The sequence below is a fragment of the Odontesthes bonariensis genome, chromosome 14 (assembly GCF_027942865.1).
Source record: "Odontesthes bonariensis isolate fOdoBon6 chromosome 14, fOdoBon6.hap1, whole genome shotgun sequence".
NCBI classification, from domain to species: domain Eukaryota; kingdom Metazoa; phylum Chordata; class Actinopteri; order Atheriniformes; family Atherinopsidae; genus Odontesthes; species Odontesthes bonariensis.
The window spans coordinates 2501242-2520111 of record NC_134519.1 but is presented as its reverse complement, the minus strand read 5'-3'; the positions used below and the strand labels follow the sequence as shown (position 1 = coordinate 2520111).

At 46.3% G+C, this 18870-nt stretch overlaps 3 protein-coding genes across 3 annotated transcripts in view; 2 read left to right on the top strand and 1 right to left on the bottom strand.

Moving 5' to 3' along the window:
• LOC142398498 (uncharacterized) overlaps positions 1–18870 on the bottom strand; it is a 462406-nt gene that overhangs the window by 104439 nt on the left and 339097 nt on the right. The gene's annotated exons all lie outside the window — the stretch shown is intronic.
• On the top strand, positions 421–8138 carry LOC142398515 (E3 ubiquitin-protein ligase TRIM21-like). Its single transcript, XM_075482554.1, has 2 exons — positions 421–513; positions 6028–8138. The coding sequence occupies exon 2, from the start codon at positions 6037–6039 to the stop codon at positions 7681–7683; it is 1647 nt and encodes a 548-aa protein (XP_075338669.1). The 5' UTR covers positions 421–513; positions 6028–6036; the 3' UTR covers positions 7684–8138.
• LOC142398512 (E3 ubiquitin-protein ligase TRIM39-like) lies at positions 14870–17264 on the top strand. Its single transcript, XM_075482550.1, has 2 exons — positions 14870–14945; positions 15152–17264. The coding sequence occupies exon 2, from the start codon at positions 15161–15163 to the stop codon at positions 16805–16807; it is 1647 nt and encodes a 548-aa protein (XP_075338665.1). The 5' UTR covers positions 14870–14945; positions 15152–15160; the 3' UTR covers positions 16808–17264.

The following is an 18870-nucleotide window of genomic DNA, read 5'->3' as shown; positions in this document are numbered from 1 at the left end:
GCTGAAGAAAATGGATTGATGAAAGTTTTTTTGCTATTACTGGATTCGAAACAGATAATCTGAAGCTAATCAACTCAGGCAATGTGTTAAACAGCCACAGAACAATACTAAAACTGGTGGAAGGATTTAGAATTTACTATTTCTATCAACAAAATACTGTAAAAAGCCACGGCTGTTTTACAGGGCTTTATAAATAAAGTTTAGTTGAGTTGAGTTGAGTTGAGTAAAGTGCAATAAATTCATAAATATATTCACACTTTAAACTCATCTGGTGCCAAAAGTCTGTAAATAATCATGTCTGAACCTGAAGGAGGAAACAAATGCTGACAAAAAGGTGCAGCAGGAGGCGGAGCAACACTGGAAAAAACAGTTTCATCGTCATTTCCCTGAAATGAAAGTTGAAGTCTGTCAGAGTGATGGCTGAGCTGCAGTCGAGACAAACATCTGTGTTTCTGTCAGAAGAAAAATAAACTGAGTTTATCTGTTCTTTCTCAACCACTGAGTCAAACACTGGTGAGTACAGCTGATAATATTTACTGTGTTTCAACAACCAGCATTAACACAAAACTCGGAGCTTCCACCAAACAGGAAGCTTCACTCCTGACTGACTCTCATCAGGACAGATTCAACTTTATTTTTTATTTTTTTTCAAGTCTTTTCTTGTCAGACACAGAACAACAGAGCACTGAAATTCTTAGGACAGGACACCCTACAGCAACTACCATAACAAGACATAACATGCCGTAACATGTCATGACATAAGTACTCTAACAAAGACAGTAACAATAAATAGGCAATATGGATACTACAATATACAATATACATTTTACGCTAACAAGAGCTATACTGAACATACAATACACATAATATCCTATACTAATCTAAGACCTACACTAACCTAGAAACACAAGATAAAATAAAAATACAATGTTGTGCAATATTGCATGTTGCAGTGCAAACAGCAGAGGAGGTAGGCATGTGTAAAGTATAGAGTGTGAAAGTGATGAGAGTGCATTATAGTCCATTTAGGAGCCTGATGGCCTTAGGATAGAAGCTGTTCTCAATTATGTGTGAGACTGAATGCTTCTGTACCGCCTACCAGAAGGCAGCATGGTGAACAGTCTGAAGGATGGTGAACAGTCTGAAGGATGGGGGATGGCAGTCTTTTAGGATTCTGCCAGCTGTACGAAGACATCTTGTGTGGTAGATGTCCTGAAGGGTTGGGAGTTTCCTACCAATGATGCACTCAGCAGATCAGACCACCCTGCGTAGGGCCTTACGGTCCATGGCTGTGCAGCTCCCGAACCACACTGAGATGCTACCAGTCAGGATGATTTCTAAAGTGCACCTATAGAAGTTGGTGAGGATGACTGGGTTCATGCCAAACTTCTTGAGTCTCCTGAGGAAGAAGAGGCGTTTCCGGGCAGCTTTTACCACCTTGTCCGTGTGGGCAGACCTGGGGCCTCATGTACAAAGCGTGCGTACGCACAAAATAGTGGCGTACGCACCTTTTCATGTCAACGATCAGATGTATCAAGAGCGAAATGACTGTGGAAATGTGCGGTGCCTCACGGCTGCTTCAGGGCTGGCGTACGCACTTTTCTACAGCTGTTGATTCTTTGGCGACACCTAAGGTGATGTTGGGAAACTGTTATAATAAATAAATGTGAAAACAATTAGTTCTCAGACTGTGATGTGCACATCTGAGACACATGAACAATTAATACTGATAAACAATTAACACACCCATGTGTCTGCAATTACACGAGTGGATATAAAAGCAGCGCAAAGTGGTGCAATGCATACCATTAAAAACAATGGCTGCTTTAGCAGTATTAGAAGACTTTTCAAATGATGCAATTCGAAGAGAGCGTGTTTTCACTAGACAGAGAGGATTTGCTGGCACATGATGGCGACTCATTAGCTGTTTTGAGGGAAATCCTCCTAGAACTGTGCGCAGAGCTGCGGCCGGCGTTGGAGCGCAACACAGCGAGGAGCCATGCGCTGCCTGTGCTCACAGCTGATGTGCACACTGGAGTTAAGAGCAACCGGGGCATTCCAGAGGGAGCTGGCCAACCGATTGGGACTGTGCCAGTCTACCCTGAGCCGAGCCATGCCAGCCGTGTGGAACATAATTATCCGCATCTCAGCCACGTATATCAAATTCACATACAATGAAGTTGAACAGGCCAACATTAATGCTCAATTTGAAGCGAGAGCCGGTTTTGTAATCGGAGCTATCGACTGCGCACACATTGCTATAAAAGCGCCATCACATGATGAATTTGTATGTTAACAGGGAACATTTTCATTCGATCAATGTACAGATCATATGTGATGCGTAAATGCAATTAGCCAACATTGTGGCGAGGTGCCGTGGTTCAACGCACGATTCATACATTCTGAGTAACAGCACTGTTGGGAACAGACTACAAGGTGGCACTGTGCGCGATGGCTGGCTTCTTGGTGAGTAACTTTATTGTGTAATTGTCCTAATATTATTCCCCGTGACGTGCATTAAGTATGTGCGCCCCCAATTTCTATCCCGTCTTCACAACATCATAGTCGGTGGTTAAAGTTAGTTTCTTGCTGTTTTTTGCTGGTTAAACTTCAGCTTAAGATCTTTCTAACAAGCCCCTGATCGTCTCTGTGGGCAAAGAGCAGTGCCACCCATAGTTGCGCCGACTCTCTGTTCAAACAGTCGGTCACCCCCCCACCTGCCTGTTTTGGCCACACTGTGGCGGTGGGCAGCCAGTCTCCGCTTCACATCCACCTTAATGTTGGACCACTTCTTCTTCACCTCTGCTTGTGTGCGCTTCTCAGACCCCACAGCATTGACAGCATTAACAGCCTCACGCTCTTCCACCCACTCCTCTTGCGTTTGCTGCTTATGCCGGAGGACAGGTGCCAAAGAACACATTTTTGCGGGCCTCCACTTCAGAAAGTAGCACCGATATCTCGCTTTCCGTAAAGTTCTAATTGTTTCCCGTCTTATTCAGTCTTTTTTCTTTATTTTCTGACCGTACACAGAGGGGAATCGCAGGTGCAGGGCTCATTTAAATGTGATTTGCAAATTTAAGTAGGGGCGTGGACAGGGAGGAGTCGGGTGCTCCGACATGTGCGCTCAATTCCACGTTGATTGGGATGTACAAACAAAATGTGCTTGGATTGGTGCGTGCGCACAGATTCATACATCCGACGTTGGAGGGCATTTGGGTTTGAGCGTACGCCATGTTTCAGTAGGAAATCCATGCAAGTCTTTGTACATGAGGCCCCAGGTGAGTTCATGGCTGATATTTACCCCAAGGAACTTGAAGCAGCTGACCTTTTCTACTTCAGATCTGCTGATGTGAAAGGGTGCATGCTCCACCCCCTGCCGCGTCCTAAAGTCCATGATCATCTCCTTAGTTTTGCTGATGTTGAGAGAGAGGTGGTTCTCCTGACACCATGTTGTCAGGGTGTCAACCTCCTCTTTGTAGGCTGACTCGTCACAGTTAGTGATGAGGCCCACAATGGTTGTGTCATCAGCAAACTTCCCAATGAGGTTGGAACTGTGCGTTGACGCACAGTCATGTGTGAACAAGGAGAACATGAGGGGGCTGAGCACACAACCCTGGGGGGTGCCAGTGTTTGTGACCACTGTGGCTGAAGTGCGGTCACCGAGTCTCACCACCTGTGGCCTCCCCGTCAGGAAGCTGTAGATCCATTTGCAGAGGGAGGTGTTTAGTCCCAGGTCTGTAAGCTTGGAGACGAGTCTGGAGGGGATGATAGTGTTGAACTCTGAGCTGTAATCAATGAACGGCATCCTCACATACGAATCCCTCTTTTCCAGGTGGGAGAGAGCGGTGTGCACTGTCAGGGCGATGGCGTCATCTGTAGACCTGTTGGACCGGTATGCAAACTGCATCGGGTCCAGGGTGGGAGGCAGTGAGGAGCAAATGAACGATTTGACCAGCCGCTCGAAGCACTTCATGATGACAGAGGTCAATGCTATCGGGCGATAGTCATTCATGCTGGTGGCTTTAGTGTTCTTAGGCTCAGGGACGATGGTGGTCCTCTTGAAGCAGGTGGGGAGTACGGATAGGCTGAGGGAGAGGTTGAAGATATCACTGAAGACCCCTGCAAGCTTGTCAGCGCACCCCCTGAAGGCCCTACCTGAAATGCCATCGGGGCCCGGGGGCCTTGCGAGGGTTGACCTTTTTGAGGAACTGCCTCACCTCCGCTACAGACAGAGTAGGCATACTGCTGTCACGGTCATCAGGTAGTTCCACTACAGGGGGGTCGCTGTCCTTCCCAAAACGATCATAGAAGGCGTTCAGCTCGTCTGGTTGTAGTGCAGAGGACTGGGTTTCACTGCAGCCCCTCCCTTTGTACTCTGTGATGGCTTGTAGTCCACTCCATATGCGCCTGGGGTCAGAGCCAGGGTAGCTGGACTCCACCCTGGTCCTGTAAGTCCGTTTAGCAGATTTGATGGCCCTCAAGAGGTCATATCTGGCCTTCCTGTACTGATCAGGATCCCCTGAGTTAAAGGCGGCAGACCTGGCTCTGAGGCTGGCCCGGACCGCTGTATCAACCCAAGGCTTCTGATTGGGGAAGGACCGGACAGCCCTCTTGGGAACCACATCATCAACACAGTGGTGAATGTAACCAGTAACAGTGTCTGTATACTCATTAATGTCCCCATCTGCTGCCTCCCGAAACATCAGCCAGTCAGCGGTGTCAAAACAGTCCTGGAGAGCCTCCATACTCTCATCACACCATTGATGGGCTGTCCGCATAACTGGTCTGACCTGTTTCAGGTTTTGTTAGTATGCAGGGAGGAGAAGAATGAAGGTGTGATCTGCTTTTCCAAAAGCAGGGCGGGGGAGGGGTTTATAACTGCCCCGATATGCAGTATAGCAGTGATCAAGGGTCTGGTCTCCACGTGTTGGGAAGTCAATGTGATGATGGTATTTCGGCGGGACCGTCTTCATGTTAACTCTGTTGAAATCTCCAACAACAATGAAGGCTGCTTCTGGGTGTACATTCTCCAGACATTGATAATACCACACAGTTCATCCAAAGCAGCAGCCTTATCTACCTGAGGGGGGATGTAGAGCACCGTCATGATGACTGCAGTAAACTCCCGCTTTAGATAGAAGGGTCTGATTTTTACAGTTAGCAGCTCAAGGACTGGAGAGCAGTGAGATGCCAGTACTGTACTGTACTATATCTGTAGCCCATAAAAAGTTAACCATAACACAGCCCCCTCCGCCCCTGCACTTGCCTGAGTCAGCAGTCCTGTCCTGGCAGAATATGTTGAATCCCAACGGTGTAACAGCTGTGTCGGGTATCTCCGGGACGAGCCACATCTCAACGAATGCCAAAACACAGCAGTTTGTTGTTTGAAATTTGGTCCGTGCATTTAGTTCATCCATCTTGTTGTCAATGGACTGAACGTTGGCAAGTAAGATGGTTGGTAGAGTGGGTTTGAAGTACCTTTTTCAAGTACAGACGAGGACTCCAGCACGTCGACCTCGTTTCTTCCTCCTCCGTCTTGTCGGTGAACAAAGTGGCGGAACAACAAAGAGCCCGCTGCAGTCCGAGCTCGCACTCCGGAAAGTTGAATGAAAGTTCGTGAAATAATCCTTTCCAAGTGACGATCGTATATCCAGAAGTGTCTGCTGGTCATACTGTATGAGTGACAGTGTAACGCAAACGAAACAAGCGAAGACAACTAGCAAAACAAACAAAAAGTTAGGTAGCAGCGACGGAGCTTCCATCAGTGCGACCATCTTGCTGGCACACCGGAAACTGAACTTTAGGATCATTTGGAAGCTTTAGGATTGTAGATATTATTATTTATTTATTTTTTATTATTTACCTTTATTTAACCAGGCAAGCAATTAAGAACAGAAATTCTTATTTTCAATAGCAGCCTGCACGAGCAGAGGCTCGATAAAGGGAAGGGGGAGGAGGAGCTAACATAAGATATTGTCTTCATTAGTGTAAAAATATGTTTTTTCTCTCTCTGACTCTTGTCCTCAGAGTGCAGACATGTCTGCTGGCAGCAACCTGCGATCTGAGGATCAGTTTCTGTGCTCCATCTGTCTGGATGTGTTCACCGATCCAGTCAGCACACCATGTGGACACAACTTCTGCAAAAGCTGCATCACTCAACACTGGGATGTTAATGTTCTGTATGACTGTCCCATGTGCAAAGAGAACTTCAGCACTCGACCTCAGCTGAGAGTCAACACTTTGTTCTCTGAGCTGGTTGCTGAGCTCAGACGTGAAGCTCAGCAGAAAGCCAGCAGCAGCAGCTCAGAGCAACAAGCTGCCAGACCAGGAGAAGTTCCCTGTGACGTCTGCACTGGAACCAAACTGAAGGCCCTGAAGTCCTGCCTGATGTGTTTGGCCTCCTACTGTGAGACTCACCTGGAGCCTCATCTGACAGCTTCACGTCTGAAAAGACACCAGCTGACGGAGCCTGTGGAGAACCTGGAGGACAGGATGTGTAAGCAGCACGATAAACCTCTGGAGCTGTTCTGTAAGACCGACCAGACATGCGTCTGCATGCTCTGCTCTGTTTTAGACCACAAGACTCATGAGTTTGTTCCTCTGAGAGAAGAATATGAAGGAAAGAAGGCAGAGCTGGGGAAGACAGAGGCTGAAATCCAGCAGATGATCCAGAAGAGACGACTGAAGATTCAGGAGGTCAAAGAGTCGGTGAAGATCAGCGAAGATGCTGCAGACAGAGAGAAAGCAGAAGGTGTTCAGGTCTTCACTGCTCTGAAGGAGTCTGCTGAGAGAGGCCTGAAGGAGCTGATAAAGGAGATCCAAGACAAACAGGAAACTACTGAGAAACAGGCTGAAGACCTCATCAAAGATCTGGAACAGGAGATCTCTGAGCTGATGAAGAGGAGCTCTGAGGTGGAGCAGCTGTCACGCTCTGAAGACCACCTCCACCTTCTCCAAAGCTTCTCCTCCCTGAAAGCTGCTCCACCCACCAAGGACTGGACAGAGGTCAGCGTCCGTCCATCATCATATGAGGGGACTGTGGTGAGGGCTGTGGCTGAGCTGCAGGAGACACTCAGTGAAATGATGAAGAAGCTGTTTGCTGAGGCTGAGCTGAAGAGGCTCCAGCAGGATGCAGTGGATGTCACTCTGGATCCTGATACGGCTCATCCTCAACTCATGCTGTCTGAGGATGGAAAACAAGTGAATCACTGTGATGTGGGGAAGGATCTTCCAGATAATCCAGAGAGATTTTCTTATTGTGTTAATGTTTTAGGAAATCAGAGTTTCTCTTCAGGCAGATTTTACTTTGAGGTTCAGGTTAAAGGAAAAACTGCCTGGGATGTAGGAGTGGCCAGAGAGTCGATCAACAGGAAGGGAAAAATAACAGTGAGTCCTCAGAACGGTTTCTGGATTGTATGGTTGAGAAATGGAAATGAGTACAAAGCTCTTGCTGGTCCTGCAGTCCGTCTCAGTCTTCAGTCTGTCCCTGAGAAGGTGGGGGTGTTTGTGGATTATGAGCAGGGTCTGGTCTCCTTTTATGATGCTGATGCTGCAGCTCTGATCTACTCCTTTACTGGCTGCTGCTTCACTCACAAACTCCACCCGTTCTTTAGTCCCTGTAACAATGATGGTGGTAAAAACTCAGCTCCTCTGATCATCTGTCCTGTCAATCAAACTGTCTGATCTGTTCTGTAAAGAAGCTCCATGAACAGTGAATCTGCTTCTTCTAAAGTTTAGGTCTGGCTGTCTCTGCAGATGAAGTCCTACTATTGGAGTGATGAGGTTGTAAATGTCCTCAGCAACAAGTCAGCAGTTCAGTTCACAGCTGGATTATTTGCTGCAGGTCCTTCCACTTCGGTCTTTCTCCACATTTCTTCTTTCTCTTCACTGTCAGATCAATAAAAGTGATCCTTTTCCTTTATGATTGGTTATCATGGATGTTGTATTTTCACCTTTTACTCGTGGATTTAATCTTTAATGTGGCCCATTATTGGTTCTGGTCTAGAAACCGAACAGTTCAGAAATCATTGAAAGCCTGATTTTACCATGACTCTGATGTAGATGAAGAGTGTCTGTGACCCTCTGAGCAGAAGTGTGAAGATGATGATAATCATTATGATGATGATGATGATGATGATGATGATTGAGAAATAAAAAGCTAAATCAAATGAAAGTGTCAGTTAAGTTTGTGATGTCACAGCCTTTAAGTTAGCACACCACCTACAGGCCTTCTGCTGCTTCTACACCTGCTTTGGTGAAAAATCAGGTGAAACATTTTAACATAAAGACCGACAAAGTGTCCCACACAGCAGCTTTAGGTCAGCAGGGGGGGTTTCTGATTGCACATTCTTATCTGGATTCATGTGTCTGCTTTGAGGACGTGGGAAATGTCCACTTCTGAATCAATTGGGCAACATTTATCACTATCATAGTGTTTTTGTTCTAACCCCTAACCCTGTTGAGCCAAACGGCTGAGACAACCAAACTGTCGGTGGCACATGTTACGTTCACTGGTAATCAGGTTAATACCTTGCAGAAGAGCTGTCAGGCAAGTTGTTGTAGTTCCCACGGTTCCTGAAGGCATCATTTCAGCAGGCTGAAAGTGTAAAAAACAGGTGGGTTTTTTCTGACCTCACACAGGTGAAAACCGTATTCTTGCAAAATATGTGGGAAAAGATTCAGTCTTGGTGGCAGTTTGTTGAGTCACATGAGAACTCACACAGGTGAAAAGCCGTATTCTTGTAAAGTATGTGAGAAGCATTTCAGTCACAGTAAAAGTTTGGCTGATCATATTAGAATACACACAGGTGAGAAATTGTTTTCTTGCAAAATATGTGGGAAAAGATTCAGTGTAAGTTGCAGTTTGTTGCATCATGTGAGAACTCACACAGGTGAGAAGCCATAATCCTGTCAAACATGGAGAAAGATCTGGCCTAAATACCCATTTGTTGCATCACGTGAGAACTCACACAGGTGAGAAGTTGTATTCTTGCAACACGTGAAAAATTGCTGGTTAAAGAGTTTCAGATTAACAGAACTGTTTAGACTTTTTACTGGAGTTTAAGTTTGTGTCACATTGAGCAAAATGTGTCCAATGAAATGAAAGATTTCACTCATAATTATGGCATATGGATCCCAATACTCCATGTCATGTCAATTACAAGTACATTTTTGTTGAATTGTTTTAATGTAAATTAAATTAATTTTGTCAGGATACATTTGGGTTTAAACCAACAGTTTATAGTTTGTTCTTGTGTTTCACATGTGACTTTATATTTATTGATATGAAATCAAAAAGATGTATCCGGTCACAAGATGTTTTTCTGTTTTTATTAAACTTAACTTTCAATAAATCATATACTGCACAGGATTTTGGGATTGTGATCCTGTGTCCTGACTTTTTGCCCTGTGCGACATTGATAACAATATTTCATTTAGTGCTGGTTATTCAAACTGATGGATTATATCCATTTTTGTAACTATGGGCATCATCGGGCTAAGTGGTAGTATGGCATACTATAATCAGTACCTGCTGTTTTTTTTTATCTCGTGTCAATTCTGGCACTAAAGCTTTGTAAAGTGAAAATGTCCCCTCCGTAGTACTGCCACCTTAATGTGTTGGAGGGGTTTGAGTATTCCCATGATCCTGAGTGCTGTGTTGTCTGGGGCATTAGCTCCTGGTGGCAAATTGGCTTCAGGGGAGGGATCAGAATAGGAGTGATTCAAAGACCTCGATGGAGCGGCACCAGAAAACAACAGTCAGCTTGCCTGGAAAAGGGATGCCGGGGAACCCCCCTAGAGCAAACCAGGGGGGCAGCTCACCGGCGAGCGCCTGGTGGCCGAGCCTTGGCTGCAGGGCCTCGGTCGGGCTTAGCCTGAAGAAGAGTCAGGAAGCCACCTCCATGTGGGCCTACCACTCGTGGTGAGGAATTTCAAGGTCGGGTACAGTGTGAGCTGGTTGGCAGGTGAAGGCGGTGGCCTGGGTGAGCTGATCCCTGGTGTTGCAAACTTGTTGTAGGAACGTGAAACATGAATATGAACATGAATGTCACTTCGCTGGTGAGGAAAGAGCCTGAGGTGGAGCGGTACCAACTTGATATAGTTAGGCTCACCTCCACACAGAGTGTTGGCTCCTCTGAACCGGACTCCTGGAGAGGGACTGGACTCTCTCGAACTCTGAATTTGACCATGGAGAGAGGGGTGGAGCAGGTGTGGGGATACTCACGTCCCTGGCTAAGCACCTCCGTGTTGGAGTTTTCCCCGGTGAACGAGAGAGTCACCTCACTGTGGCTGAAAGTCATAGGAGGGAAGGTTCAGACTCTTTTTTGTGTGCATGCACCAAGCAACTCAGATTACGCAGCATTCTGGGAGTTTTATCTGAAGTGATGTCTTGTTTTTGGACTTCTGTGCTAGCCATGGATTTTCCGTCACTAATACCACGTTTCGGCATAAGGTGGCTCATAAGTGTATTTGGTACCAGAACACCTTAAGCCAAAGTTGGATGATCAACTTTGAAGTCTTGTCATCAGACCTGCAGCCGTATGTCTTGGACACTCAGGTGAAGAGAGGGGCAGAGCTGTCAACTGATCACCACCTGGTGGTGAGTTGCATCTGTGGTGGGGTGGGGGGGAGACTGCTGGTCAGATCTGGTAAGCCCAAACGGATAGTGAGAGTGAAGTCTGGTGGACACCTATGTCTGCGAGGTCTTTAAAGGAGAACTCCGGTATTTTCAACATTAAGCCTCTTTTCTGAGTTGTCTGCAATGTTTTAGAACCCCCCTCACCGCTTTTTTGATGTTTACTGCTGTCTCCGGTATTTGCCTAATTTTGATTCTTCTCAACCTGCTTCAGAACGGCAAGTCATGTCCAAAAAGGTCCGTAAAAGCACCATAAACGTCCGTTTTCCAAATCATCAACTCACCGGAGTGGTTACTGGTGTGCACTGGTAATCCATATCAAATTTCGTGGCTTCTGTCGTGTTTTATTTGACATTTTGTACTGGATGTTCGTTGATATTACTCCGCCACCGCGAAGAAAATAGTGCGAGCATGAACGAGCTGCCAAATAAAACACGACAGAAGCAACTTTTCGCCACGAAATGTGATATGGATTACCAGTGCACACCAGTAACCACTCCGGTGAGTTGATGATTTTGAAAACGGACGTTTATGGTGCTTTTACGGACCTTTTTGGACATGCGCATGACTTGCCGTTCTGAAGCAGGTTGAGAAGAATCAAAATTAGGCAAATACCGGAGACAACAGTAAACATCAAAAAAGCGGTGAGGGGGGTTCTAAAACATTGCAGACGACTCAGAAAAGAGGCTTAATGTTGAAAATACCGGAGTTCTCCTTTAACTCGCACTTCTGGGAGAATTTTTCTCACACATTGGGGGACATGGAATCTGAATGGACCATGTTCAGGACCTCCATTGCGGATGTGGCTTCAAAGAGGGTTGGCCTGAAGGTTGTTGGTGCTTGTTGTGGAAAATTGTTAAAAATGTGACTATCAAAGAAAATGTGAATGTTGGTTTATAACAAAAACACTACCCCCTTATGAAGTCTAAACTGGCACTGTGTTACAGGACCTTCCATCATTAAAGGCTTCAGGTGTCGGGATCTGCGGTTTCTATGTGTAGGTTCTTCTTGTGTTGGTCAGCACTGCTCACTGATCTATAGAGGGAATTATTCACTCAGTCTGGTCCATTTCTTCTTTAGCACAAGTTTTTTGTGTTTACCTTAAATTCAAATCTAGCCTAGCTAGTCACTGTTGTGAATAGGGCAGCTGACAACAAGGGAAAGACCATATGACAGATTGGAAAGACAATCCATGGTAGCAGTAGCGATGCCTCGCAGCTTTGTTACAACCAGCATAAGCTACAAGTAGATTACAGAGAATACCCCTAGAGTCAGCGAGAGCAGGGGCTGAAGATGACTCACAGGCAGACTACATGGCAACTGACACTGGAACCAACATTACTATGAGGTGGATACGCGACTCAGTGAAGGATAAGGGCACAAACCTATTCTCTAGGGCTAGAACTGACCAGAATAGTTCTCAGAGGAAAGAGAGCGTAGTTGGACAAAATAAAAGTGGTAGGCTAGAGGGAAATAAGCTCCAGGTTTGTCCTTGTGGCTGGCAGAAAGTAACGTCAGTTCGAGGCCTTAAAATGCATCAGGGAAGAAGGTGAGTGTGGTAAATAAAGGGCAGTGTGGCCGCATCGATCAGTACTTTTTAAGAAGTCAATCGAGTAAGTCGGATGAAGTCCAGCGGCAGGTAGAAAACCACAGTCCGAAGGATATCAACAACACAGCTACGGAAGTGGAGGAGGAGGTTCTAAGAAGGGATGCAGCTGATTCTGAGGTGAATAGGCCAGTTATAGAGAGAAATATCGAGCAGAAAGCTAGAGATAAGTGGCCTAGGGCAAATAGTTACAAAGATTTGGAGGCAGTCAATAAAGATTTGTCAAAAATATTAGGAAGGTTAGGAGGAAATGCAAGCGTTAGGCGAGAGAAGATGGGATATAATTTACTCCTATGGTGTAGAAAGATTTGGGATGCAAGATAGAAAGAGGGTTGAAAGAGTACATTTAGTTAAGTCTAGACGGCAAAGAGAGATGGAGAAATTGGTTAAGGAAAGAAGAAATTTAAGAAAGCAGTGGAAAAGAGCTACAGAGGAAAAGAGGGAGAGAATTAATGTTTTGCAGGAAGAATTGAGAAGCAGGCTAGCAATACTCAGAAGGGCTGAATATCTTAGGAAAAAGAGAAAGAAGAAAGAATATGTAAGGACGGCATTTTACAGGGACCCGTTCAAGTTTGTTAAAGGGTTGTTTAACCAGGAAAAGGGAGGGCAGCTTAAGGCAACAAAGTCAGGGGTGGAAGAGTATCTCAGATATACATATTCAGATCTTGAGCAACGTAGGGTAGTAGGCCTTCCACCTGACATGCCACCATTAGGAGAGATCGCTCATAAGATGGATGTTAGACCACCTAGGTGGAAAGAGGTTGAGGAGGTAGTCAGGCGTGCAAAGGCTTCGTCGGCCCCAGGGCCAAATGGAGTCCCCTACCGGGTTTAAAAAAGTGCACCTAATGTCCTAAGGTTTTTGTGGAGGCAATAAAGAATAGTTTGAGAGAAACGGGTTATTCCTAGAGCATGGCGTAGGGCAGGAGGCGTTCTTATTCCAAAGGAGAAAGAGTCCTCGGACCTGAGTCAGTTCCGGATGATCTCTCTCCTAAATGTAGAGGGGAAGATTTTCTTTAGTTTAGTTGCACAGAGATTAGCGAGTTATTTAGAAAATAATAGCTTAATAGATACTACTGTGTGGAAGGCAGGAACACCAGGTGTCTCAGGGTGTTTAGAGCACACTAGCACAAATTATTATCAGATTCAGACAGCCAAGATTGAGAAAAAAGACTTGCATGTTATATTTCTGGATCTAGATCCTGATCTGTGTCCCTGTGTTTTAGGAAATCAGCGTTTGTCTTCAGGCAGATTTTACTTTGAGTTTCAGGTTAAAGGAAAAACTAACTGGACTGTAGGAGTGGCCAGAGAGTCGATCAACAGGAAGGGAGAAAGGTTTCTGGACTGTACGGTCCAGATGCTCCACATCTGTCCAGATTCAGGCCTGTCAGATGTTTGAGCTCCACATCTGTCCAGATTCAGGCCTGTCAGATGTTTCACCTCCACATCTGTCCATCTCTGGTGTGAAACGGATTAATACTGACAGGAATCACTTATTATGATGACACGAGTCGGCTCCAGTAGAGTTATCCTCACTGCTCAACTTCAAACACACAGTGAGAATGAAACATGATTGTTTTCCCCTCTGATGAATAAATTGTTGCTCATGATGATCCATGTTGTCAAACTCTTTAAAATAACACAGCTCAGTTAACTCAGTTAACTCAGAGTTAACTCATCAATACCTCTAAAAGACATAAAATGACTGTATTATGTATGTAAACAAATTTATGTTATTGATAACAAGTATGTTTTTATTGTTTTTCTATTCTTTTACTCAACATAACTGGTGTTTGTCTATTCATCTTATGAATCAATACCAAGTGTATCAGATCACTGAGAGCCACTAATCAGGAAACCTGTCAGTCTGATGTGGTTCCTCTGTGACCAGCAGAGGGCAGCAGAACAACCACTATCAGGAGGAATGAACGGCAGTAACCTCAACTTCCTGTGTTTCAGCTTAAAGACATGGTTGGTAATCCTGTTCAGAAACACATTTTGTAATACTGGGTGAAATGGTCCGTGTATCCTGAGAGAAATCTATACAAGATGTATTTAGAAAAAGGGACGAAAATAATCAGACCTCTGTGGCAGCGGCAGGACTGAGAAAAAGCTGACCCGCTGATCTCGGATTGGAGCGCCTACAAAAACCAATCAGATGCCTCTGCTTTCTGCCTACGCCCCCCTCTGTCGGCTCCCTGCTCCGTGTGCGCATGCGGTTCTACCGGCTTTGGATGAAGCACTGACGGAATGGGGAGGGGGGGGTGGAGCTTAGAGGAGGGGCCACTTTCGAATCTTGCTAGCTCTCTTGCTAGCTCTCTAGGATTACCTACCATAGCTTTAAAGAAAAACACGTTCAAAGGCCAAAATGAGAGCAGCAGAAAGTTAATTGTGGCTTTAAACAGGTTTTGTGCGGTAAAGTGCAATAAAGTCATAAATACATTTGTACTTTAAACTCATCTGGTGCCAAAAGTCTGTAAATAATCACGTCTGAACCTGAAGGAGGAAACAAATGCTGAAAAAAAAGGTGCAGCAGGAGGCGGAGCAACACTGGAAAAAACCGTTTAATCGTCATTTCCCTGAAATGAAAGTTGAAGTCTGTCAGAGTGACGGCAGAGCTGCAGTCGAGACAAACCTCTGTGTTTCTGACAGAAGAGAAATAAACTGAGTTCATCTGTTCTTTCTCAACCACTGAGTCAAACACTGGTGAGTACAGCTGATAATATTTACTGTGTTTCAACAACCAGCATTAACACAGAACTCAGAGCTTCCACCCAACAGGAAGCTTCAATGCTGACTGACTCTCATCAGGACAGATTCAACTTCAGGATCATTTGAAAGCTTTAGGATTGTAGATATTGTCTTCATTAGTGTAAAAATATGTTTTTTCTCTCTCTGACTCTTGTCCTCAGAGTGCAGACATGTCTGCTGGCAGCAACCTGCGATCTGAGGATCAGTTTCTGTGCTCCATCTGTCTGGATGTGTTCACCGATCCAGTCAGCACACCATGTGGACACAACTTCTGCAAAAGCTGCATCACTCAACACTGGGATGTTAATGTTCTGTACGAGTGTCCCATGTGCAAAGAGAACTTCAGCCCTCGACCTCAGCTGAGAGTCAACACTTTGTTCTCTGAGCTGGTTGCTGAGTTCAGACATGAAGCTCAGCAGAAAGCCAGCAGCAGCAGCTCAGAGCAACAAGCTGCCAGACCAGGAGAAGTTCCCTGTGACGTCTGCACTGGAACCAAACTGAAGGCCCTGAAGTCCTGCCTGCTGTGTTTGGCCTCCTACTGTGAGACTCACCTGGAGCCTCATCTGACAGCTTCACGTCTGAAAAGACACCAGCTGACGGAGCCTGTGGAGAACCTGGAGGACAGGATGTGTACGCAGCACGATAAACCTCTGGAGCTGTTCTGTAAGACCGACCAGACATGCGTCTGCATGCTCTGCTCTGTTTTAGACCACAAGACTCATGAGTTTGTTCCTCTGAGAGAAGAATATGAAGGAAAGAAGGCAGAGCTGGGGAAGACAGAGGCTGAAATCCAGCAGATGATCCAGAAGAGACGACTGAAGATTCAGGAGGTCAAAGAGTCGGTGAAGATCAGCGAAGATGCTGCAGACAGAGAGAAAGCAGAAGGTGTTCAGGTCTTCACTGCACTGAAGGAGTCTGCTGAGAGAGGCCTGAAGGAGCTGATAAAGGAGATCCAAGCCAAACAGGAAACTACTGAGAAACAGGCTGAAAACCTCATCAAAGATCTGGAACAGGAGATCTCTGAGCTGATGAAGAGGAGCTCTGAGGTGGAGCAGCTCTCACGCTCTGAAGACCACCTCCACCTCCTCCAAAGCTTCTCCTCCCTGAAAGCTGCTCCACCCACCAAGGACTGGACAGAGGTCAGCGTCCGTCCATCATCATATGAGGGGACTGTGGTGAGGGCTGTGGCTCAGCTGCAGGAGACACTCAGTGAAATGATGAAGAAGCTGTTTGCTGAGGCTGAGCTGAAGAGGCTCCAGCAGGATGCAGTGGATGTTACTCTGGATCCTGATACAGCTCATCCTGGACTCATGCTGTCTGAGGATGGAAAACAAGTTCATGATACTGATGTGTGGAAGGATCTTCCAGATAACTCAGAGAGATTTTCTCCGTGTCCCTGTGTTTTAGGAAATCAGAGTTTCTCTTCAGGCAGATTTTACTTTGAGGTTCAGGTTAAAGGAAAAACTAAATGGGATGTAGGAGTGGCCAGAGAGTCGATCAGCAGGAAGGGAAAAATCACAGTGAGTCCTCAGAACGGTTTCTGGTCTGTAAGGTTGAGAAATGGAAATGAGTACACAGCTGCTGCTGGTCCTGCAGTCCGTCTCAGTCTTCAGTCTGTTCCTGAGAAGGTGGGGGTGTTTGTGGATTATGAGCAGGGTCTGGTCTCCTTTTATGATGCTGATGCTGCAGCTCTGATGTACTCCTTTACTGGCTGCTGCTTCACTCACAAACTCCACCCGTACTTTAGTCCCTGTAGCAATGATGGTGGTAAAAACTCAGCTCCTCTGATCATCCGTCCTGTCAATCAAACTGTCTGATCTGTTCTGTAAAGAAGCTCCATGAACAGTGAATCTGCTTCTTCTAAAGTTTAGGTCTGGGTGTCTCTGCAGATGAAGTCCTACTAGTGGAGTGATGAGGTTGTAAATGTCCTCAGCAACAAGTCAGCAGTTCAGTTCCCTTTATGATTGGTTATATCATTGATTCCCATTGTAATGTGTGCTGGTCGGTCCAATGAGTGCTGTCATGTTGGAACAGAGAAGCTCCCAGTTGCCGTCAGTCATCATCACTAACTGGAAGTGAAGAGACATTTTTAAAGCACCACTGAATTAATAATGTTACTGGGGAATTTTAATCCTACGCATTTGTTTTTCTTTTTTATCAATACTGATATTTTACAGCTAGTTTGGTCCTGAAATCAGTTTTATTGCCAAAACATTAATGTCAAAGATGAGTGTAAATAAACCTTCGATAATAAGTGTAACCAAAGTGTTTTGATTGAGAAATAAAAAGCCAAATCAAAGATGAATAGTCTTGTTTTTGATTGATTTGTAACCTCTACAGGGAGTACACCGAACAGGAGCTGATGTAAAGCATTGTAATACTTACATACTGATCAGATTCTCTTCCCCATGAGCTGTCACCTTATCGTGGTGGGGGGGGGAGACACAAAGAGCAGCTCATAAAACCCTCTATGATGAAAAACACGATTGGACAACGTTTTCCTTTGCCCGTACACGGGGAACCGGGGCCTCCCTCTGGAGCCAGGCCCGGCAGCGAGCACCTGGTTCCCGGCCTGTGCCCATGGGGCTCAGTCAGGCACAGCCCGAAAATATGACGTGGGTCCCCCTTCCGAAGGGCTCACCACCCGTGGGAGGGGCCAAGGGGTTGGGTGCATTGTGAGCTGGGTGGCAGCCGAAGGCGGAGACCTTGGCGGTCTGATCCTTGGCTACTGAAGCTGGCTCTTGGAATGGGGAACGTCACCTCTCTGTTGGGGAAGGAGCCTGAGCCGGTGTGCATGGCTTGGGCTCCGGAACCAGTCTCCTCCAGAGGGGTTGGACTCTCTTCCACTCTTGAGTTGCCCGTGGTGAGAGGCGCAGAGCGGGTGTGGGCATACTTGTTGCCCCACGGCTGTGCGCCTGTACATTGGGGTTTACCCCGGTGGACGAGAGGGTAGCCTCCCTCCGCCTTCAGGTGGAGGGGATGTGACCTTACTTAAAAAAATCCGGGTTAATGTAATTTTGAATTTTAGCCGAATGAATAAATAGGCAGCAGGTCTGTGGGCTGCCTGTGGCAGTAGCACGACGATGACGTCAGTAACACCCACTTTACGACAAAAATTCAAAATTACAGTAACCAGGATTTTTTTAAGTAAGCGACGCACCTCCACATTATCAGTGCTAGTGTAGAGTAATTAATAAATTATAAACAGCATAGTTTGTGCCTGTATAACGTTGCCCATAGGAAACCGTTTCATGGCCGAATATCTCAAGAGAGCGGCCAGACGCCTCTCGAATATCTTCGGAACAGCTCCAAATGACCAACAACAAGCAGGGGTGAGTAGAACATCATGTTATAATTTGAAATCAAGGGCCCAATGTCAAAAAAACGGTCTTATCCTTTAAGCCCCTGGTAGGGTCACCCAAGGCAAACAGATCCGAGATGAGGGACCAGACAAAGAACAGCTCATAAAACCCTCTATGATGAAAAACACGATTGGACAACGTTTTCCTTTGCCCGGACACGGGTCACTGGGGCCTCCCTCTGGAGCCAGGCCCAGGGGCGGGGCCAGGCCCAGGGGTGGGCCCCGGCAGCCAGCACCTGGTGGCCGCCCTGTGCCCATGGGGCTCAGTCAGGCACAGCCTGAAGATATGACGTGGGTCCCCCTTCAGACGGGCTCACCATCCGTGGGAGGGGCCATGGGGGTCGGGTGCATTGTGAGCTGGGTGGCAGCTGAAGGCGGAGACCTTGGCGGTCTGATCCTCGGCTACTGAAGCTGGCTCTTGGGACGTGGAACGTCACCTCTCTGTTGGGGAAGGAGCCTGATTTGGTGCGCAGGGCTTGGGCTCCGGAACCAGTCTCCTCGAGAGGGGTTGGACTCTCT